The sequence below is a fragment of the Papaver somniferum genome, chromosome 7, assembly GCF_003573695.1.
Source record: "Papaver somniferum cultivar HN1 chromosome 7, ASM357369v1, whole genome shotgun sequence".
Taxonomy (NCBI): Eukaryota; Viridiplantae; Streptophyta; class Magnoliopsida; order Ranunculales; family Papaveraceae; genus Papaver; species Papaver somniferum.
In genome coordinates, this window is record NC_039364.1 from 258,728,753 (window position 1) to 258,745,349 (window position 16,597).

At 35.9% G+C, this 16,597-nt stretch overlaps 1 protein-coding gene and 1 pseudogene across 26 annotated transcripts; both read left to right on the top strand.

Moving 5' to 3' along the window:
• Positions 1–6,389: 6,389 nt before the first annotated feature.
• Positions 6,390–11,578, top strand: LOC113300213 (aspartic proteinase-like protein 1). Of its 26 annotated transcripts, XR_003335602.1 has the most exons (14): positions 6,394–7,251; positions 7,352–7,422; positions 7,531–7,669; positions 8,050–8,109; positions 8,211–8,260; positions 8,371–8,412; positions 8,497–8,573; positions 8,803–8,842; positions 8,974–9,085; positions 9,296–9,334; positions 9,831–9,950; positions 10,087–10,188; positions 10,876–10,927; positions 11,069–11,578. XR_003335602.1 is itself a non-coding variant. In XM_026549420.1 (5 exons), the coding sequence occupies exons 2-5, from the start codon at positions 7,650–7,652 to the stop codon at positions 8,519–8,521; spliced, it is 246 nt and encodes an 81-aa protein (XP_026405205.1). In that variant the 5' UTR covers positions 6,390–7,422; positions 7,531–7,649; the 3' UTR covers positions 8,522–8,796. The 26 variants fall into 26 exon arrangements, 3 of the variants coding, with proteins under 3 accessions (XP_026405205.1, XP_026405203.1, XP_026405204.1); XR_003335594.1 differs by having other exon boundaries at positions 6,394–7,422; XR_003335604.1 differs by having other exon boundaries at positions 6,394–7,422; positions 8,211–8,225.
• A 2,959-nt stretch (positions 11,579–14,537) lies between these two features.
• Positions 14,538–16,410, top strand: LOC113300216 (annotated as a pseudogene).
• Positions 16,411–16,597: the final 187 nt, after the last annotated feature.

The following is a 16,597-nucleotide window of genomic DNA, read 5'->3' on the forward strand; positions in this document are numbered from 1 at the left end:
AAAAATCAGCATTGTTGATTGTTAAACAACAAATGAGAAAAGACAGATATCAACAATCACAGATGAATTTCAGAAAGAAAAAAAAAAAAAAAAAAAAAAAAAAAAGGGCGAATTTGAGGGTGAAATTCGGCCTCCAAACTACATGAGAAACAAAATCAAGTAAGAAAATAAACAAAATGAGAGGTAATTTTCTTATACATCCTCATAGTAATCCAAAATAATCACACTTACAGAAAGTAAGTAGATCTAGCAATTGGAGTGTAACATATAATATGAACTATCAATTGAAAGATAAGAAGCAGAAGAAACCCTAGCCTACCTTGATATATAGAGGAAAGGAGAGGAGAGGAGGTTTTTGCTCCACTGATTGAAACAAAAAACAACATTCAATGTGAGCAGAAGGAGGGTTAACTGAAAGGTGAGAAGAAGAAGAAGAAGAAGAAGGGTCCAATTTTCCGCTCCTTTTCGCATCACCATTTTCTAGCTGCGGCAAAAGAGAACGACCTTTATGTCTCCTAGCCAACTATTGTACTGACGCTTGAGACCACCACCAGTGGCGGAGCCTTGATTTTAAGAGGTCTACAAAAGAAAATCCGTAAAAATTTGGAAACTTTGGATACCAGAAGTGAAGGAAAATTTTACTCGACAAAAGTTGATACCAGAAGCGGAAGTCGGAAACAAAGATATTTTGCTTCACAAAAGGTCGATTAGGTTCACAAAACATAAATTTATTCACTTCTAAAATTCATTGTGAAATTTTACACCCAAACTAACTTCTCGATTTTCCTGTTGTCACTCCAGAAATTGCTTTTCGTCTTCTGGAAGTAGAAAAATCAGAAGAGAGTTCGGGTACACATTTTCAGAATGATTTCCGGATGCAGAAAGTTAATAGCGTGTTTGGATACACATCCTAACAATATTAACTTAGGTAATAATTTGATATTCTCATGGATACCAGGAAAATCGATCAGTAAGCATTAAATTAACAAAATACCCTTTTATGAAATTATCCTAATTTAATGCTACCATCAAAACATAGTCCAAGATAATTTTACTAACAAAATGTAAAAAGAGGAGCGGAAACTTTCTAATGACAAAGTTGTAGGTACACATTTCATCTTCCGCCACGTGTCCACAAAGACACACGTGGAGGACATGCGGCTGAGAACATCAAGATATGATATCACACGTGGACAGCCAAGAGACGCGCCTTATCAAGATAGCGTCGCCACCCACCAGATCCAACGATAGGGGATCGAGGAAGACGGAAACACTAGAACACTGTGAAGCACTGAAGGATAACCCGAGATTCACTTTATCCTATCCCCAGAAAGATCTAAGATCTACGGCTGGGGATAGTCAGACTGACGCAGACAAGACAGGGGCAGAGGACAACTGTCTACCGCGGACAGACATCTCAACTACCCGCATTAAATACCCTCAAACAGCATACATGTCAGTCAGCCTGTGGAGGAAGCGCAGATAGCACTGAATATTCAAACGGAACACGCAGAGAAGACCAAGAACACGAAGACCTCTGCGTAAGCGGCACAAGACACAAGAGGATAAGGTTATAACGGGCTTCAGAAGTGAACCCCATGTGACCACCCTATAAATACCCCTCTCTCCCAAGTGAAAAGGGAGGGGGAAAAACATTGAGAAGAGAAGAGGAGAGAGACAGAGAAATAGAGAAAGTGTAAGTGAGGTTCCTCCTGCTACGCAGGCTTATATTAGTCTCAAAGTCATTCGACTATTTCGGTAATCCCCACCATATAATGAAAAACCCAATCTCGGAGACAGGGATCTGAGTGAGAATCATATAAGTTAATCGTTTCGTCTATGTTCATATATCCATACTTTATATATTCAATTCGTTACTTATAACATATCATGTTCGTACATTTTATACTTCGTCCATTATTTATCTTGTTGTATGAGCTAAGGACAATGATTGTAATTGATGAGACGAGGAAGAGTATTAGAACTCTGAGTCAAGGATTCGACATAACCAATCCGTTCCCTTCAGGCGCAGCCTATTTATTGTATTGTCATGAGTCTGCGCGAATTGTTTGTGAATACTCAGATGACTTTGATCTGCGTGTTCACAAAAGTAAATCAGACTTAGAACTTAGAAAAGTTACTAAACTGTTAGTTAAGAGAAATACCAAGTATAAAAAAACCCTAATACTCAACCCTCCTCCTTGCTTGTTGTTAGTTGTAATTATAAATTGGGAACCTAGAGAAGTTCATAATCCGTGAAGAGGATTGTGCAGGGAATTGATGTCTACTTTATATCTTTTTGTATTTTTGTAGGGATGTAAAAAAATATTATCTAAATCATTAAGTTGATGTTTGGAACTTAATTATTCTCCATATTTTTAATCATGCTTAACAAGTAATATCACATTGACGTTTTGAAATGTTCACCACCAAAATTAGGTCTAACATACTATTACCTTGGAATACACTATATTGTATTAATATACACGCTGAATCTATCATACCAGCTAAAAATAGACATTCTAAACACGAAAGGATATATATATAATTTGTATGTCCGTAAAAAGAATTGCATCAAAGAACGGTCCAAGAACAATTTTAGCACAAGGTCATACCATGTGCGCCATTCCCCAAGCGTAAAGATGTTTTCCGATGATAGAGTTCATGTCACTTTATAACGTACACCTTCATTTACATCCCTGACTCTAATTTGAAAGATGTGGCAGTAACTTATGACAGAAAAATAAATAAATGAACATACGCTTTATAACATACTTCAAAGTTTCACTTCCAACTGTACATGACAGTAGATATGTTCAAGCAATGACAAAGAGTAGATGTCTGTTGGTGTTAGAAAAATATATAAACATGAAATAAGTTAAGCAAACTCAAGCACATGTATTCCTTAGTCACCTTTTAGCTTTCTGTTCACACTCATTTCATGGAATCTTGTGACCCACTCAACCAAGATTTTTGATCAAATAAAACCTTCTTATAAGGAGATCCAAATAAAACCGTTAGAAATGTACAGTGACATAATGCAAATTGGTCCCTGTATTGAAGGCCTGTGGTTATTTGCAAGAGCTTCAAGTTGGAGAATAGATTCATGTGCGTGTTTTTAAGCTGGTTTTTTTTTTCCAGTTCACATACTAGTTGGTAATACATATGATCTGCTACATTTTATTCAGTTAATAGATCGACAAATGACCCTTGCAGCGTTCCCTGCTCCACAAAGTGCACATCTAACATGTTTCTCTGTGCAATCAGGAAACTCCTCATCTCCTCGACTGATGGGACGTTTCCGTCAGCAAACATGGCATCTTGTCTCTGGTACTCAGTCGCGAGTCTCAGTTTCATTGAAGTAGTACTATCGAGGAGCTGCATTGCTAAGGAACCAGCATCACTGATGCGACTGTCGGATTCAATAGCCCCTGCAGGTAAAAACCAACAAAAGAAGACACTTATAATTAAATGCTACTTATATTTAAAAAAATCTTGATAACTAGAGATACTTATCAAAATTAACATCTATTCGATTTTATATTAACAAAAGACCTTTTTTTTTCTTGAGGTCCCATATATGATATATATCAATATATCCTTGAACATCCTCTTACAGCCAATACTTACCTGGCAGTATTAACTTAGGTAATGATTTAATATTCCCACGGATACCAGGAAAATCAATTAGTAAGCATTAAATTAACGAAATACCCTTTTATAAAATCACCATAATTTAATGTCGCCATCAAAACATAGGCCAAGATACTAACAAAATGTAAAACGAGGAGTGAAAACTCTTTAATGACAAAGTAAATCATACTTAGATAATGTTACGATTAACAGTAGAACCTTCATACAAGTTAAAACCATGTTTCTTACACGAAAATGAAGAACGATTTTTTGGGGACCATGGTTTCTTTAGGGGACCATGGTTTTATTTTGGGTAAAGACATTAGAAGTAAATCTAGGTCACCCCTTATCTAGATATTTATATTAATACCTAAATTACCCTCTTGATTAATTTTGGGTGATGATTAGTTAGTATTAATAATAGTTAGTGTAATGATTACTGAGATGATTAAGTTAAAGATAATTAGTGAGATTAAAAAATCAGATGGTTTTTTTTTTTTTTAAAGAAGTAGAATTATTGAGAGAGTAAAGTTAGAGAAGATGAAGAAGGAAAACATGAAAAATGATGGATTTTACCAACCACAACCGGAGGAAGGGTATTTGGGTACCCAGGTAGGCTTCAAACTTAGATAATGTTGGTTGAATTGCTCCAAACTTTCAAAAAAAATGAAATTTTTTATGTAGATTTGGGCCAGTTCGGTTACCATATGTCAAGAACATGTAACCGAACACACCTGAAAGTGTAGTTCGGTTACGTTTTCCAAACACGCAGGTTACCGAACTCGCTCGTCATGGAGGTTTTGGTCGTACAGTGTAATGTTCGGTTGCCTAGGATAAAATGGTAGGTAACCGAACTTTGAACTTAACAATTTATTTGGGTACATCTTGTGTGTTCGGTCAGTTCGCAAACTTCAACGCAACCAAGTTCCCAACCGAACTGCAGGTTAAAAGTAACCTAGTGTTAGAAGTTCGGTTGGTTCGCAAACTTCAACATATTTTGCGAATCAACCGAACTGGGCTTATATACGCGTATATGCAATTAGGCGAACGTTCGGTTACTAGAAATTTATTTCTTGGCGAATTAGGTAGAGTTCGGCTACAAAGTTTCAAAGGTAGAGTTCGGTTACAAAGAAAACTTAACATTTTTGTGAACGAACCGAACTTGTGAACTTCTCATTATTTTCGTAAACTAAATTTCGGTGATATCCTTATTTCGCGAAGGAACCGAACTTATGGACTTTTGTTGTTCTAATACAAGGAGTTCGGTTAAAAGTATTTTTTTGCGAATCAACCGAACTCTGAATTCGGTTAAGAAAAAATTAATTCTTGATAACCGAACTTTTCTCTGAAAAAAAAACCTCCATTCTCTGCAACTTCCATTTTCAACTCATTTTAATGATTACTTCTCATTTATTCAACCAAAAACGAATGACAAGTCATGGGTTTGTGAGAATATCTTTGTTAATGTTTTAAATTAAGCTATATATATATAGTGGTGGTGGTGGTTGGTGGTGGTGGTGATCGGAGGTGGTGGTGGTAATCGGTGGTTGGTGGTGGTGATAATCGGAGGAGGTGGTGGTGGTAATCGGCGGTGATGGGCGGTGGTGGTGGTGGTTATATATATATAGGTGGTTATTGAGTTGACCTTAATGGCTATAGGGAAGGTGGCCTAATAAAACCATGATCCCCTCAAAAAAGAAAAAACATGGTCCCTAAAAAATCGTTCAAAATGAAACGCTTAATGCGCTTGCGCTTAATGGCCAAGTTTGAAACGCTTAATTACTGTAACGAAGAAACATGGGCTCAAACCCAAGAGGCGACAAAAAAGAAAAGAAAAGAAAAAAATCTGAAGAATCAAGCCACCATCACTATACAGAAACAGAAAACATTAGATTCACTCGCTTTTACTTTCGAAGGTTGGTTGGATTTTCTTTTTTTAAGCATGCGAAGGTTGGGAGTTAATTGGCGTTATAGGTATGTTACTTCGAAAATTTCAGATATTTCCTTCTTTTAACCGTCGTATGATCAATGGAGAATTTCCAAAATATAGTCGACTCAAAGGTGCTACAGGTTATGCAGCAGATTTGGGGAACAATTATTATTTATAATTTGAATTCTACCAAAATTTTAATTTGTGATGAATCAAGAAGGAGGTAATTCTGATGATGGTAATTATTCCACATTATGAACCTTTTTTTTTTCTAAAGAAAAATTTTGGGTTAGAAATTATTGTTGATTCTCGATTAATTTTACAGGTTAATTATCGTTGATGATTCTATGCCAGGGGAATTATACAAAAATGAACCGATGTCGACGGTTGATGATGTATAAACCAATAACACCAAGCCTTCCAGGTTTATGCCCTTGCGCTGCTGCTTAGCAGGGTAATCTTGGGAGCTGGTAGTGAAGTATACTGCTGGTGCTGTTGTGTCCGGGTGGAAGAGAAATGGTAGAGTTGTCTGATGGCTATCAGTGAGAAATTTAATTTACAATATTTAGTTTATTTTCGCTCGATACCTTTTTTTCGGGGGATTCATATCATAATGTCTACAGTTTGTATTATTCTTTTTGACTAAATGGATCCTCCCCTATCAACTCCATACTTTCACCTTTTAATATTTTTAGGCACAAAATTTTAGATTTCAGGGCTTCGTAATAAAATTTAGGGTTTGGGAAAATTCGTAATACCAAAAATGCCCTTTACTATATATAGCTAATAATGCTAGCTTTAGCTTTAAGTTTCATTCTGTTTCATTTTCTAATTTTTTTTCTCTCTCCCCTGCGCCTCCCCTGCTCCGCGAAGAACGAAGAATGGATGATTAATTTGATGAAACTCGAAGAAAACTTGAAGATTCAACATCATATTGAAAGAACAAGATAAGTTTCTCATCATATTTTTGTTCCTATTGGTTCTCATTATGTTTTAACCAAAAAGAAGTTCTGAAAAGTTTATTGACAACTTCAAATACCTAATAAATTCGATTTTACTTAGAAGTTTGATCTGATTTTAGAATCGTTGCTTCGATCTATCACCCTTTTATCATTTTCTTTGATTCGAACTATTTTTTTTCGAATTTTGTTTACGAAATATTTTTTAGGGTTTGTAATCAGCCCTGATTTGTAATTTTTTTATGATTTCAACTAAATTTTCTCGATGAAATCAAGATTAGAGTTCAGATCTGTTATAATCTAATCCTTATCTTTCCTTTAACATGCAAAATCCTGAAAGTAAATCACATAGTTTTTTCTAGGTTTTTTTATTGAAGATCAATCGATCAATTTATCTTAAATCTCTTTTGAAAATCAGTTTTCATATTCGAAATCTACGAATCATCATCTCTACTACCCATCTATTTGTTATTAGGTTCGTACTAGAATAAATATGTGTTGCACAAGTATGTATCATTTAGGAAGGAGTGGTACTTGTTTATGATGTTTATAATTTGACTATGATTATTGATTTGATAAGTATTTTAATTTTGTCACTACTAAGTTGGTGGTCTTTTCATCACACAGGTGTGGTAGAAAACAGAGTGGTGTATATTTGGACGGAGTTGCTCCTGATGGTGTGGTAGAAAACAGAGTGGTGTATATTTGGACGGAGTTGCTCCTGATGGTGTAATGGGACTGGGACTAGAGGACATTTCAATTCTAAGTTCTCTAGCAAAAGCTGGATTGGCGCCAAACTCTTTCTCATTGTGCTTTGATGTGACTCTAGGAGAATTTTCTTGGGGACAAAGGAGCTGCATCTGAAAAATCCACATCTTTCTTGCCATTGGATGGGAAAATGTATTGCAGTCTTGACAACTTTATATAAAACAACATGTACATTAGATTACCGTTAGTTATCCACGTCATCAGTTATGCTTTGGATAATTTGGCTTTTGTTATATTCAGTGATGCCTACATGGTTGGAGTGGAGGGTTGTTGCGTAGGGAGTTCTTGTCTAGCGCAAACTAAGTTCCAAGCACAGGTTGATAGTGGCACGTCATTCACGTTCCTTCCGACGAAAGTATATGGGGAAGTCGTCTCGGAGGTAGTTCTTTTATCACAATTCCTTGGCTGAAATCTGTTTCTGTTTAGTTTGGTTCAATTACCATTTTATTCGTTATCGTTACTGATAGTTTGACAAGAAAATCAATATTTTTTAATGAATCTCCTAATGACTTCAATTACCATCTTATTCTGTTTAGCTTACTCAAAAATAGGTGTAAACAAATAAGTACACCTAACAACTACAACAGCCAATTTATATGTTGACTTCAATTACCATCTTATTAAAAGTTTCGCCTAATGAATCGCCTAATGACTCAAAAAAAAAATTAATGTGAATTCATATACTCAAAAATAGATGCGTAACTTCAGTTTACACCTAATCAGATGTTATGTGTACTTCTTTGTTTCTTATATTGTTAGGAACAAGAAAACTCTGGAGAGAAGCAGGTCAATTATCAGTGTCGATGTTCGTTTATGGAAGTAAGCTTTGACTGCTTATTTTTCCTTCATAGTGAAGTAATAGTTTAGCTTTACATATACTTTGTGGTGTATAAGCTATTAGCATTTTGTTGTTTTTACAGATATATAATGGATAGGTGATTTACTTGATCCCACGCAGAGAAACCTTAAGGTGGATATGTTCGGCCAATTAGTCACTCTCTTAAGCTTTCCTTTAGAAGGTCTTGGTTCTCTTTTTCCTTTTCATGGCAATTCTAATTTTGTTTCTTCTTCTGTTTTCAGTTATGCTATCACTCTCTATTCACTTGTAATGTTGGATGCTAAGTATGTTGTACTAGCTTTTCAGCTATTCAAACTTGAAATCATAGGTTTTCGTTATCTTAGATGCTTATTTTGTGTAAAATTCAGGCAATGTACAAAAGAGACAAAATGAGCTCACAGTCAAGATTTAACAGTTCAACGGATTATAATTGAGCTAGAGTCAGGTGCATCTGTAACTCTCAGTTAAACTTTTCAGATGCATCTGTAACTCCTAGTTACACTATTTAAATGCATGTGTAACTCTTATTTACAGTAGTTAATCTTCTCACATCATGCATTCATGTTTTCCATGTTCTGGTCTGATACTGGAATATTACTCGTTTTATGTTTGTCTTAGTGAAATTCTTAATACGAAGTATTTCTTGTTTTTCATACATCGCCGTGGTGGTGTAGGTAGAGGTTTCAGAGGAGTATTTTGGAGTCGGTGGTGCAGGTAAATCCATTTTTCAACCTTTTTGCTTAGCGGATGGACAGAATTTACATGAAATTTATGTGAATTTTAGGTTTTATCTTTTGCTATATTTTGTATGCGTTCTTCTACTATGTTCCTTTCACTTGTTGCAGAAGTGATATCAATTTTACATCTAGGAAGTACAGACGGGTTGGGTCCATCCAAATACTTTAATTGAAAATTAACCTCAATTTTACATCTTCAATTTCACTTGAAAACCTCGAGGTAGGCGTGGTAATTAAGCTCCCTACTTTAATTGTTCACAATTACAAATACTTTATGTTACTCTGCAATTAGATGCTTGAGATATTTTGAATGTCATGAATCATTTATCAATTGTACACTAGTTAATGATGTCGTGCTGTAATTTGTGGTTTGTCTGCTTATTTCCTGTTATCTCTCTTGTACTAATGTGATTGAAATTCAATGATTCAGGACATTGAGAAAGAGAACCTGGAGAAGCTCACATGCAAGGTATGGGTTGCTTTTCATCATATTTTGTTAATCAATTGAACAACATTATGCTATTATAATATTAAACTCTTGCATAAATCATAATTAGAGTACACTAGTTATCATTATTATAACTCTTAGCTACACATCTGACCCATATATATTTCCTGTATTTACTACAGTATAGAATGAAACATTCGGCTCATCAGCAGTCCACTGCCATGTGTAACTCTTAACTACACATGCCAAATGCATGTGTAACTTTTAGTTACGCAAGACAGATACATGTGTAAATTATAGTTACACAAGCCGGATGCGTGTGTAATTCGTAGTTACACATGCTAAGATTAGCATACCTTACAAAAAATACACATATTAGGTACACAAGTTTATATGGATGTGGTATGACATGAGCAGCTTGTTCTATTTTCAGTTGAAGTTGTGGTGTTGTAATCCATGGTGTTCTAATATATTTTGTCGCATGAGTTTTCAAATAACAGATTGCAAAAAATTTCAGGAGCTAACTAGGGGTATTGGTGTTGGTGGTAATTCTGATTTTGGTATGAATGCTGCTTAAGAGAAAGTAGAGAAGCAGTAGAGGAGACACTTTTATGGTTCTGAGATCGTATTTGTAATGGTAAGTTTAACTTACTTTCTTGAGAGATTTTTCTTGTTTGAATATTTTGATTTACAATGAATGGCTAAGATTTGAAGGCGTTTTAGACTTGTGCTGACTAAGGAAACTTAAGATTATATCTGATTCGCGATTCAAGGTGCAGAGACATATAAAGGGAGGCGCAAAAAACACAAAAGAACTACCTTTTTATAACCATTTTGACGCCTGCAAGTGTGACAGAGATCGTGAAATATTGAAGGTAAAAACTGAACTCCAAGAACTTTGGGTGTCTTATCATCTGTAACTATTCATGTCGTTATATGCTATAGAATTATAGGAAAAGTGTGTAACCTTCTGTTGGTAGGAACCTATCTTTGATGAAATTTGTGTTGCTATAATCATGTGTATCTACTAGTTACACATACTTTCTAGCATGTGTATCTGCTAGTTACACATGCTTTTAGGATGTGTAATTGATGGTTACACTTGCATTTTGGATATGAAATTGCAGATTACACATGCATTTAGGGATGTATATCTTCTACGCGTAGATGATTTTTCTCTTAAACTATACATTTCAAAAGGAAATAACGTAAAAAATCTACAGATTAATGATGCATCCGAGATTTCCTTGTCGTAAGAAAAAAAATACCCTTCAATAAACAAAAAAATGCTTTTGATTTTTTTAAGCCTTAGACCAGTTTCTTCTGGAAGAATTTTACTTCTCTTGTGTTCTTCATCAAATCATGAGATTCCGTTATTATTCTACCCTAATTTTTCTGATAATTAGTACGATTGGGATTTTGTTTAATTGCATACAAAAATTGTTGTTAGGGTTTTCTGTAGATTACTATTGTTAATCTAATTATAGTTTTTTTTGCCCTTATCGATCCTTCACTATTCTTCTGCATTTGTAATTGATGTTTGCCCTAATTTCTATTTTCAGGTTGAAAGAAACAATTGGTGCGATTTCCGGTTTGAATTTGCAATCAGATCAGGTCAGTTTGAGATAACACTATGATTCATGTTATATAGTCGATTAGTTAACTTGTTAATTTGTGAACATGTTCTTGTGACTTTATTGTTGTGTAAACACTCTGGGTTTGATTCATTGCTGTGTTTTGTTTTGAAATGAACAGTTTTGGTGTTTCTTATCACTATCAGCATCATCGGATTAATCTTGTAGCTGCCTATATGCTTGTGAATTTTTGCTTACAATGAACAACTTCAGTATTCGAGCCTTTTCAGTAACTGCAAGCAACAGTTCCATGTTTGGAACCTTAGATTTTAATGATAAGAATTTCTCCTTACACAACTCAGTTGCATGTGTAACTTCTCCTAACACATTTCTATATGCATGTGTAACTTCTCCTTACACTAGACAAGTTACACAAGTTAGATGCTTGTGTAGCTCCTTGTTACACATGCTAAAATAAAAAATAACTCCTTACACTAGGCTTCGGAGATAAGTTATCATGTGCCTTTTATGTGATCTTTGTTCTATAATTTCGCCTTGTAATTATTCTATAATTTTGTTTCTTTATTTTTTGTCCATCCAACCTAATTCCATGGATGTTTATTCTTGTTTGTAGATGTGCAAATACATTGAACCGAGAAATACAAAAAAGGAAGGAAACATTTCTATTATAGGGTATAGCGGGTTTTTTCTAGGATTTCGCTTTCCATATCTTGTGTTTTATTTCGTACATTATGTTCAAACAACCAACTACTATAACACAACTAATTACTATAACTGTAGTAATTAATGAACGAACAAATTATTGTAAATGGAAATTAAAGTAATACATACATTTTATGATGAATGACTTGTAGATAACCTTACATATAACACGTGTAATAAAAAGTTACACATGCATATGGATGTATAACTTGTAGATACACATGCCATACGCTTCTGCGTATGCATATGTAACTACAGAGTACACAACTATGTACAATTGTAACTTTACATTACACATTTTATATGAATGTGTAACTTCTGGATACACATGTCATATGCATGTGTAACTTTTGTGCACACATTCATGTTGGTGGCTGTCGATAGTGGTGGCGGGAGGTGGTTAGCGGCGACGACATTTATCAGTGACGGCGGGCGACGGCGGTTGGCGGTGGTGGTGGTCGGAGGTGGTTGGCGGTGGTGGCCGGAGGTGGCTGGCGGTGGTGGTCGGAGGTGGTTTGACGGTGGTGGTCGGAGGTGGTTGGTGGCGGTGGTGGTCGGAGGTGGTTGGTGGCGGTGGCGGTCGGAGGTGGTTGACAGTGGCTATGGTGGTCGGAGGTGGTTGGAACATCATCACATAATATTTTAATAATTTTGGGCCTAAATTTAAATTTTATTTAATTATGAGCTTAACAATATGCATAAGTGTATCAAGGTCTTTTGATAAAAATTGGGGCCTAGATTTAAACTTCTTTTAATTAAGGGCCTCATATTATGGGTTATCCATGGGTTGGGCCTTAGCCTAAAACTAATTTACATGGATTCGTCAAATTAAAGCAATATAAGCCCACAAAATGATAGAAACTTACCTAATTGAGGCCATTTCCTGGAGAGTTTGATTATCAAAATCACCACCACCAACTACCCGACCGACGTCATCCTCATCATGTTCTTCGTGTTCTTCGTCGTTTGAGGCAGTTGCAATCGCTTTGTTCTTTAATTTTTCTCGATCTCTCGCGTGTCTTCGACATGAAAAGACGATGTCCTAACCACTGGACGAAAGGGACGATCTTTGCCGAGAGATAGGAGCATTCGGTGGAACCGGTGAACTACACTTGCTTCTGAATAGATGTGTGGGACAGAGGGCTCGTGGTACCTGCTGCCCGCCCTTTCTCCTCCGCTTTGAGAACCGTGTGAACGGAGAGTGGCAGAAGGGAAGGAGGTCCTCATACAGAGTAGCACACTGTGACTTGAGCGGGAGACTGGGGAATGGTTTGCGACTGAAGGCTGAGTTCCTTGTTAAACAATTATGATCTCACTCGATATAGCTCCGTGCTTAAGTTCATTAATATCAGTCATCGTTTTATAGAAGAATCGACGATGTTTTTGATTCGGCGATGAACGACGACGATGAATTGAAATTTGAATAGGGGGAATAGTGTTTTTACTATCCACAATCGGAAGGGAAGAAGAAGAGGAGAAGAACAATTGAAAAGAAAAGAAAAAAAATGAAATGAAATTAGGTATTGGGTGGTCTTAAACGTTCAACGTTTGTGTCGGCAACTATAATCGGTAGATAGATGATGTTCTCTTTCTACCGATTATAGACGGTTGTCCCAAATTCTTTTTTCTTCAAAACAAATAAAATTGCGTTTTTCTATTTTAACAATCGGTAGATATGATATGTTAGTGTGCTACCGATTATGGCAATATCCCATTCTTAGACAAACTAGACAAAACTATATTATAAACTATCGAGTGTGAAGGGACATACAAGTATTTTCACCCTATTTTGTCTTATTTAGTCGCCCCTAATTCTTTAAGGATAGCCCCTAATGATGCCAGGTTTAATAACTAAGTTATATGATAAGATTCTTTTGAAATTTGTAAGGAGATGCTAGCTGCTAGCAGATGAACATCAAATACCGTGATGCTCCCATCTGTAATCACTGTCGACAACAAACTTTGATGTGTAGTCACTGTACGATGCTATCAAAAAAAAAAAAGCATATCTTTGCAATTCTTTTTTTTTAATGAAAGGACAATATATTAAGAACTAGAAGTTATGCATCATAATGTTTTCTCCCTTTACAATTCCATTTGAAATTCTGTTTTTCAAAATAGTACGCAGGGAGTTTGTATCACCAAAAAAAACTTTCCTTTACACTATTCCATTTAGCCAGTCTATCTGATTCACTATTATCGACCCTATTTATATATTTGAAGTCTACCAAAATATTATTATTACCCAAAAAAGAGAGGACATCATTCAAAATCTTCCTTATCCTCCAGTCACAGTTCACTTGCCTTCCATTCAAAAAATTTACAACATCCCTGCAGTCAGATCTTATTTCCACAGATACTGCATTCTGGCGCTTTCTTGATAGCTAATCCTTCTGCCGCTGAGGAACTTGTTGTACTTCCTACAAAGACTTTAATGTTAGCAATTTTGTTGTCTTTCAAATGAATTAATCCCAAACCATAAGAACCATCATTTTTATCAAAAGCCGCATCCACATAAAAGACATTATCTTTGACTTCAACAGGATTATTGCTGCTAGAACTCCTGTTTTTTGTTCCCACCTTCTTTTTCAAAAGTGTTTTTGCAAGAAACAACTCTCTATCATTAAGAGAATTTCTAATAGACCTTATACAATCAATCGGATTAGCTTTAGCATTCTGGAAGACTACACCATTTCAAAGGACTATTGAACCATGATTTTACCCAATTCAAAATGTTAAAGTTAGCTGGTGGCAGTTGAAGACCCAAACCAAACCAGACTGCTTTTGTGAAATTACGGTCCATAAAGATATTGAAGTTTGTAAAAGTTTTTGCTTTCAAGAAAAAAAAGTTTGTGGCAGATTCGGGTAAAAGAATATCTCTTCTCAGATATCTTTAGTTTGTGCTACAGTAGTAGTATGTTCAAACAATGCCAAAGAGTAGATGTTTGTTAGTGTTAGAAAAATGTATGAACATAAAACAATTTAAGTAAACTCATGCACAGATAATCCTTACAGGACTCGGAAACAACAGTTTCGCGCTTAGCCGCCTTTTAGCTTTCTGTTCACACCCATTTCATGGAATCCCTATATGCTACTCAACCCAGATTTTTGATCAAATTGTCAAACCCACAATATGTATTTGTAATACCATGCTTAAATCCTTTTTACTGAAAGGGGAACTCAATAAAACTTTGGAATTGTATAGTCATATAATGCAAATTGGTCTCTGCCCTGACAATTACACTATTAGGAAATAATATAGGAGACTATAATTAGGAGATATAATTTAGGTTATTTCCTAATACCATGTTAAGGATATCTCCTAATTATATCTCCTAATTATATCTCCTAATTATAGTCTCTTATATTATTTCCTAATATACACTCTTCTCTATGTATTGAAAGCCTGTGATCATTTGCAAAAGTTTCAGGTTGGAGAACAGATTCATGGGAGTGTTTTCAAGTTGGGTTTTGATGGCGACACCTTTGTTGGTAATACAATGATACTAATGTATTCATCCTGCGCTAGAATGGTTGAAGCACGAGATCTGTTTGAAGAAATTCCGGAAAGAACTGCGGTTTCGTGGACAGTTATGATCTCTGGGTACTCTAAGATGGGTGATGTTGAGAATGCACGGTTAATATTTGATGAAGCGGCATTCAAGGATAGAGGAATTTGGGGTTGTATGATTTCTAGTCATGTGCAAAACAATTGTTTCAAGGAGGGGTTGGAAATGTTTCGTTTGATGCAGTTGACAGATATAGACCCTGACGAAGGAATTTTTGTTAGCTTACTTGGTGCCTGTGCTCATTTAGGATCTGCTGATATTGGAATATGGATTCACAAGCATTTGAAGAGAATGCAGTTGCCTATGACTGTTCAGACTAATACTGCTCTTATAGATATGTACGCGAAATGTGGAAATTTGGGTTTAGCCAAGAATTTATTTGATGGGATGCAGGAAAGAGATGTAATTTGTTGGAATGTGATGATTTCAGGATTTCCGATGAATGGTGATGTGGAGAATGCACTTGCACTGTTTGAGAAAATGGAGAAAGATGGTTTCAGACCCAACGACATAACCTTCATCGCGGTATTAACTGCGTGTAGCTATTCAGGTATGGCTTCTAAAGGACTGCAGATTTTTGATAGCATGAAGTCGGTTTACAGAATGGAACCTAAAAGTGAGCATTATGGATGTATGATCAACTTGCTTGGTCGAGCTGGGCTTTTTGAGGAGGCAAAAGAAATTATCCGGAAAATGCCAACTTCATGTAGCCATTCAGACGAAGCAATGGCTTGGAGAGCATTGCTGAGTTCTTGGTGTAGTCATGGAGAAACCAGTCTCGCAGAGGTTGCTGCTAAGAGACTCATACAGTTAGAACGTCATTGTGAGGTGTATGTTTTACTATCGAATATGTATGCAAGTTGTGGTAAATATGATGATGCCAGGAGAATAAGGAAAGATATGAAAGAGAGAGGAGTAGAGAAGACACCGGGTTGTAGTTCGATTGAGGTTAACAGGTTTATTCATGAGTTTGTTGCTGGTGAGAAAACAAATCCTCAGATGGAAGAGATACATAAAGTTTTGGAGAAGATGAATGATCAGTTGGGAGTACAGACTACAGATCAAATTGCTAATCTGAAGGCATATTAGATAAAGTGGTTGATTAAGGCATATTAGATAACGTGGTTGATCAAGAGATACATAAAGTTCTTGTATCTTATCTGTACGCTTGGTTAAATTCCTGTTGTAAGGCATCTTTACACATATCAAAGATGTTACTCCAGTCTTCTTTTACAACTGTTTTTTCCTTTTTTGCTCTCGATACTCTTTGCTGCAATTTAATCAAAGCTAGCGGAGTGTAAATATCTCTGGCATAAAGGAAGTTGAGTTATACTAGGGCTGCACAATGGGTAGGGTGGGTAGGATATGGCCTATACCCGCCACCCTATCCGTTTACTGGCGGTTAAGAAAATCTTTAC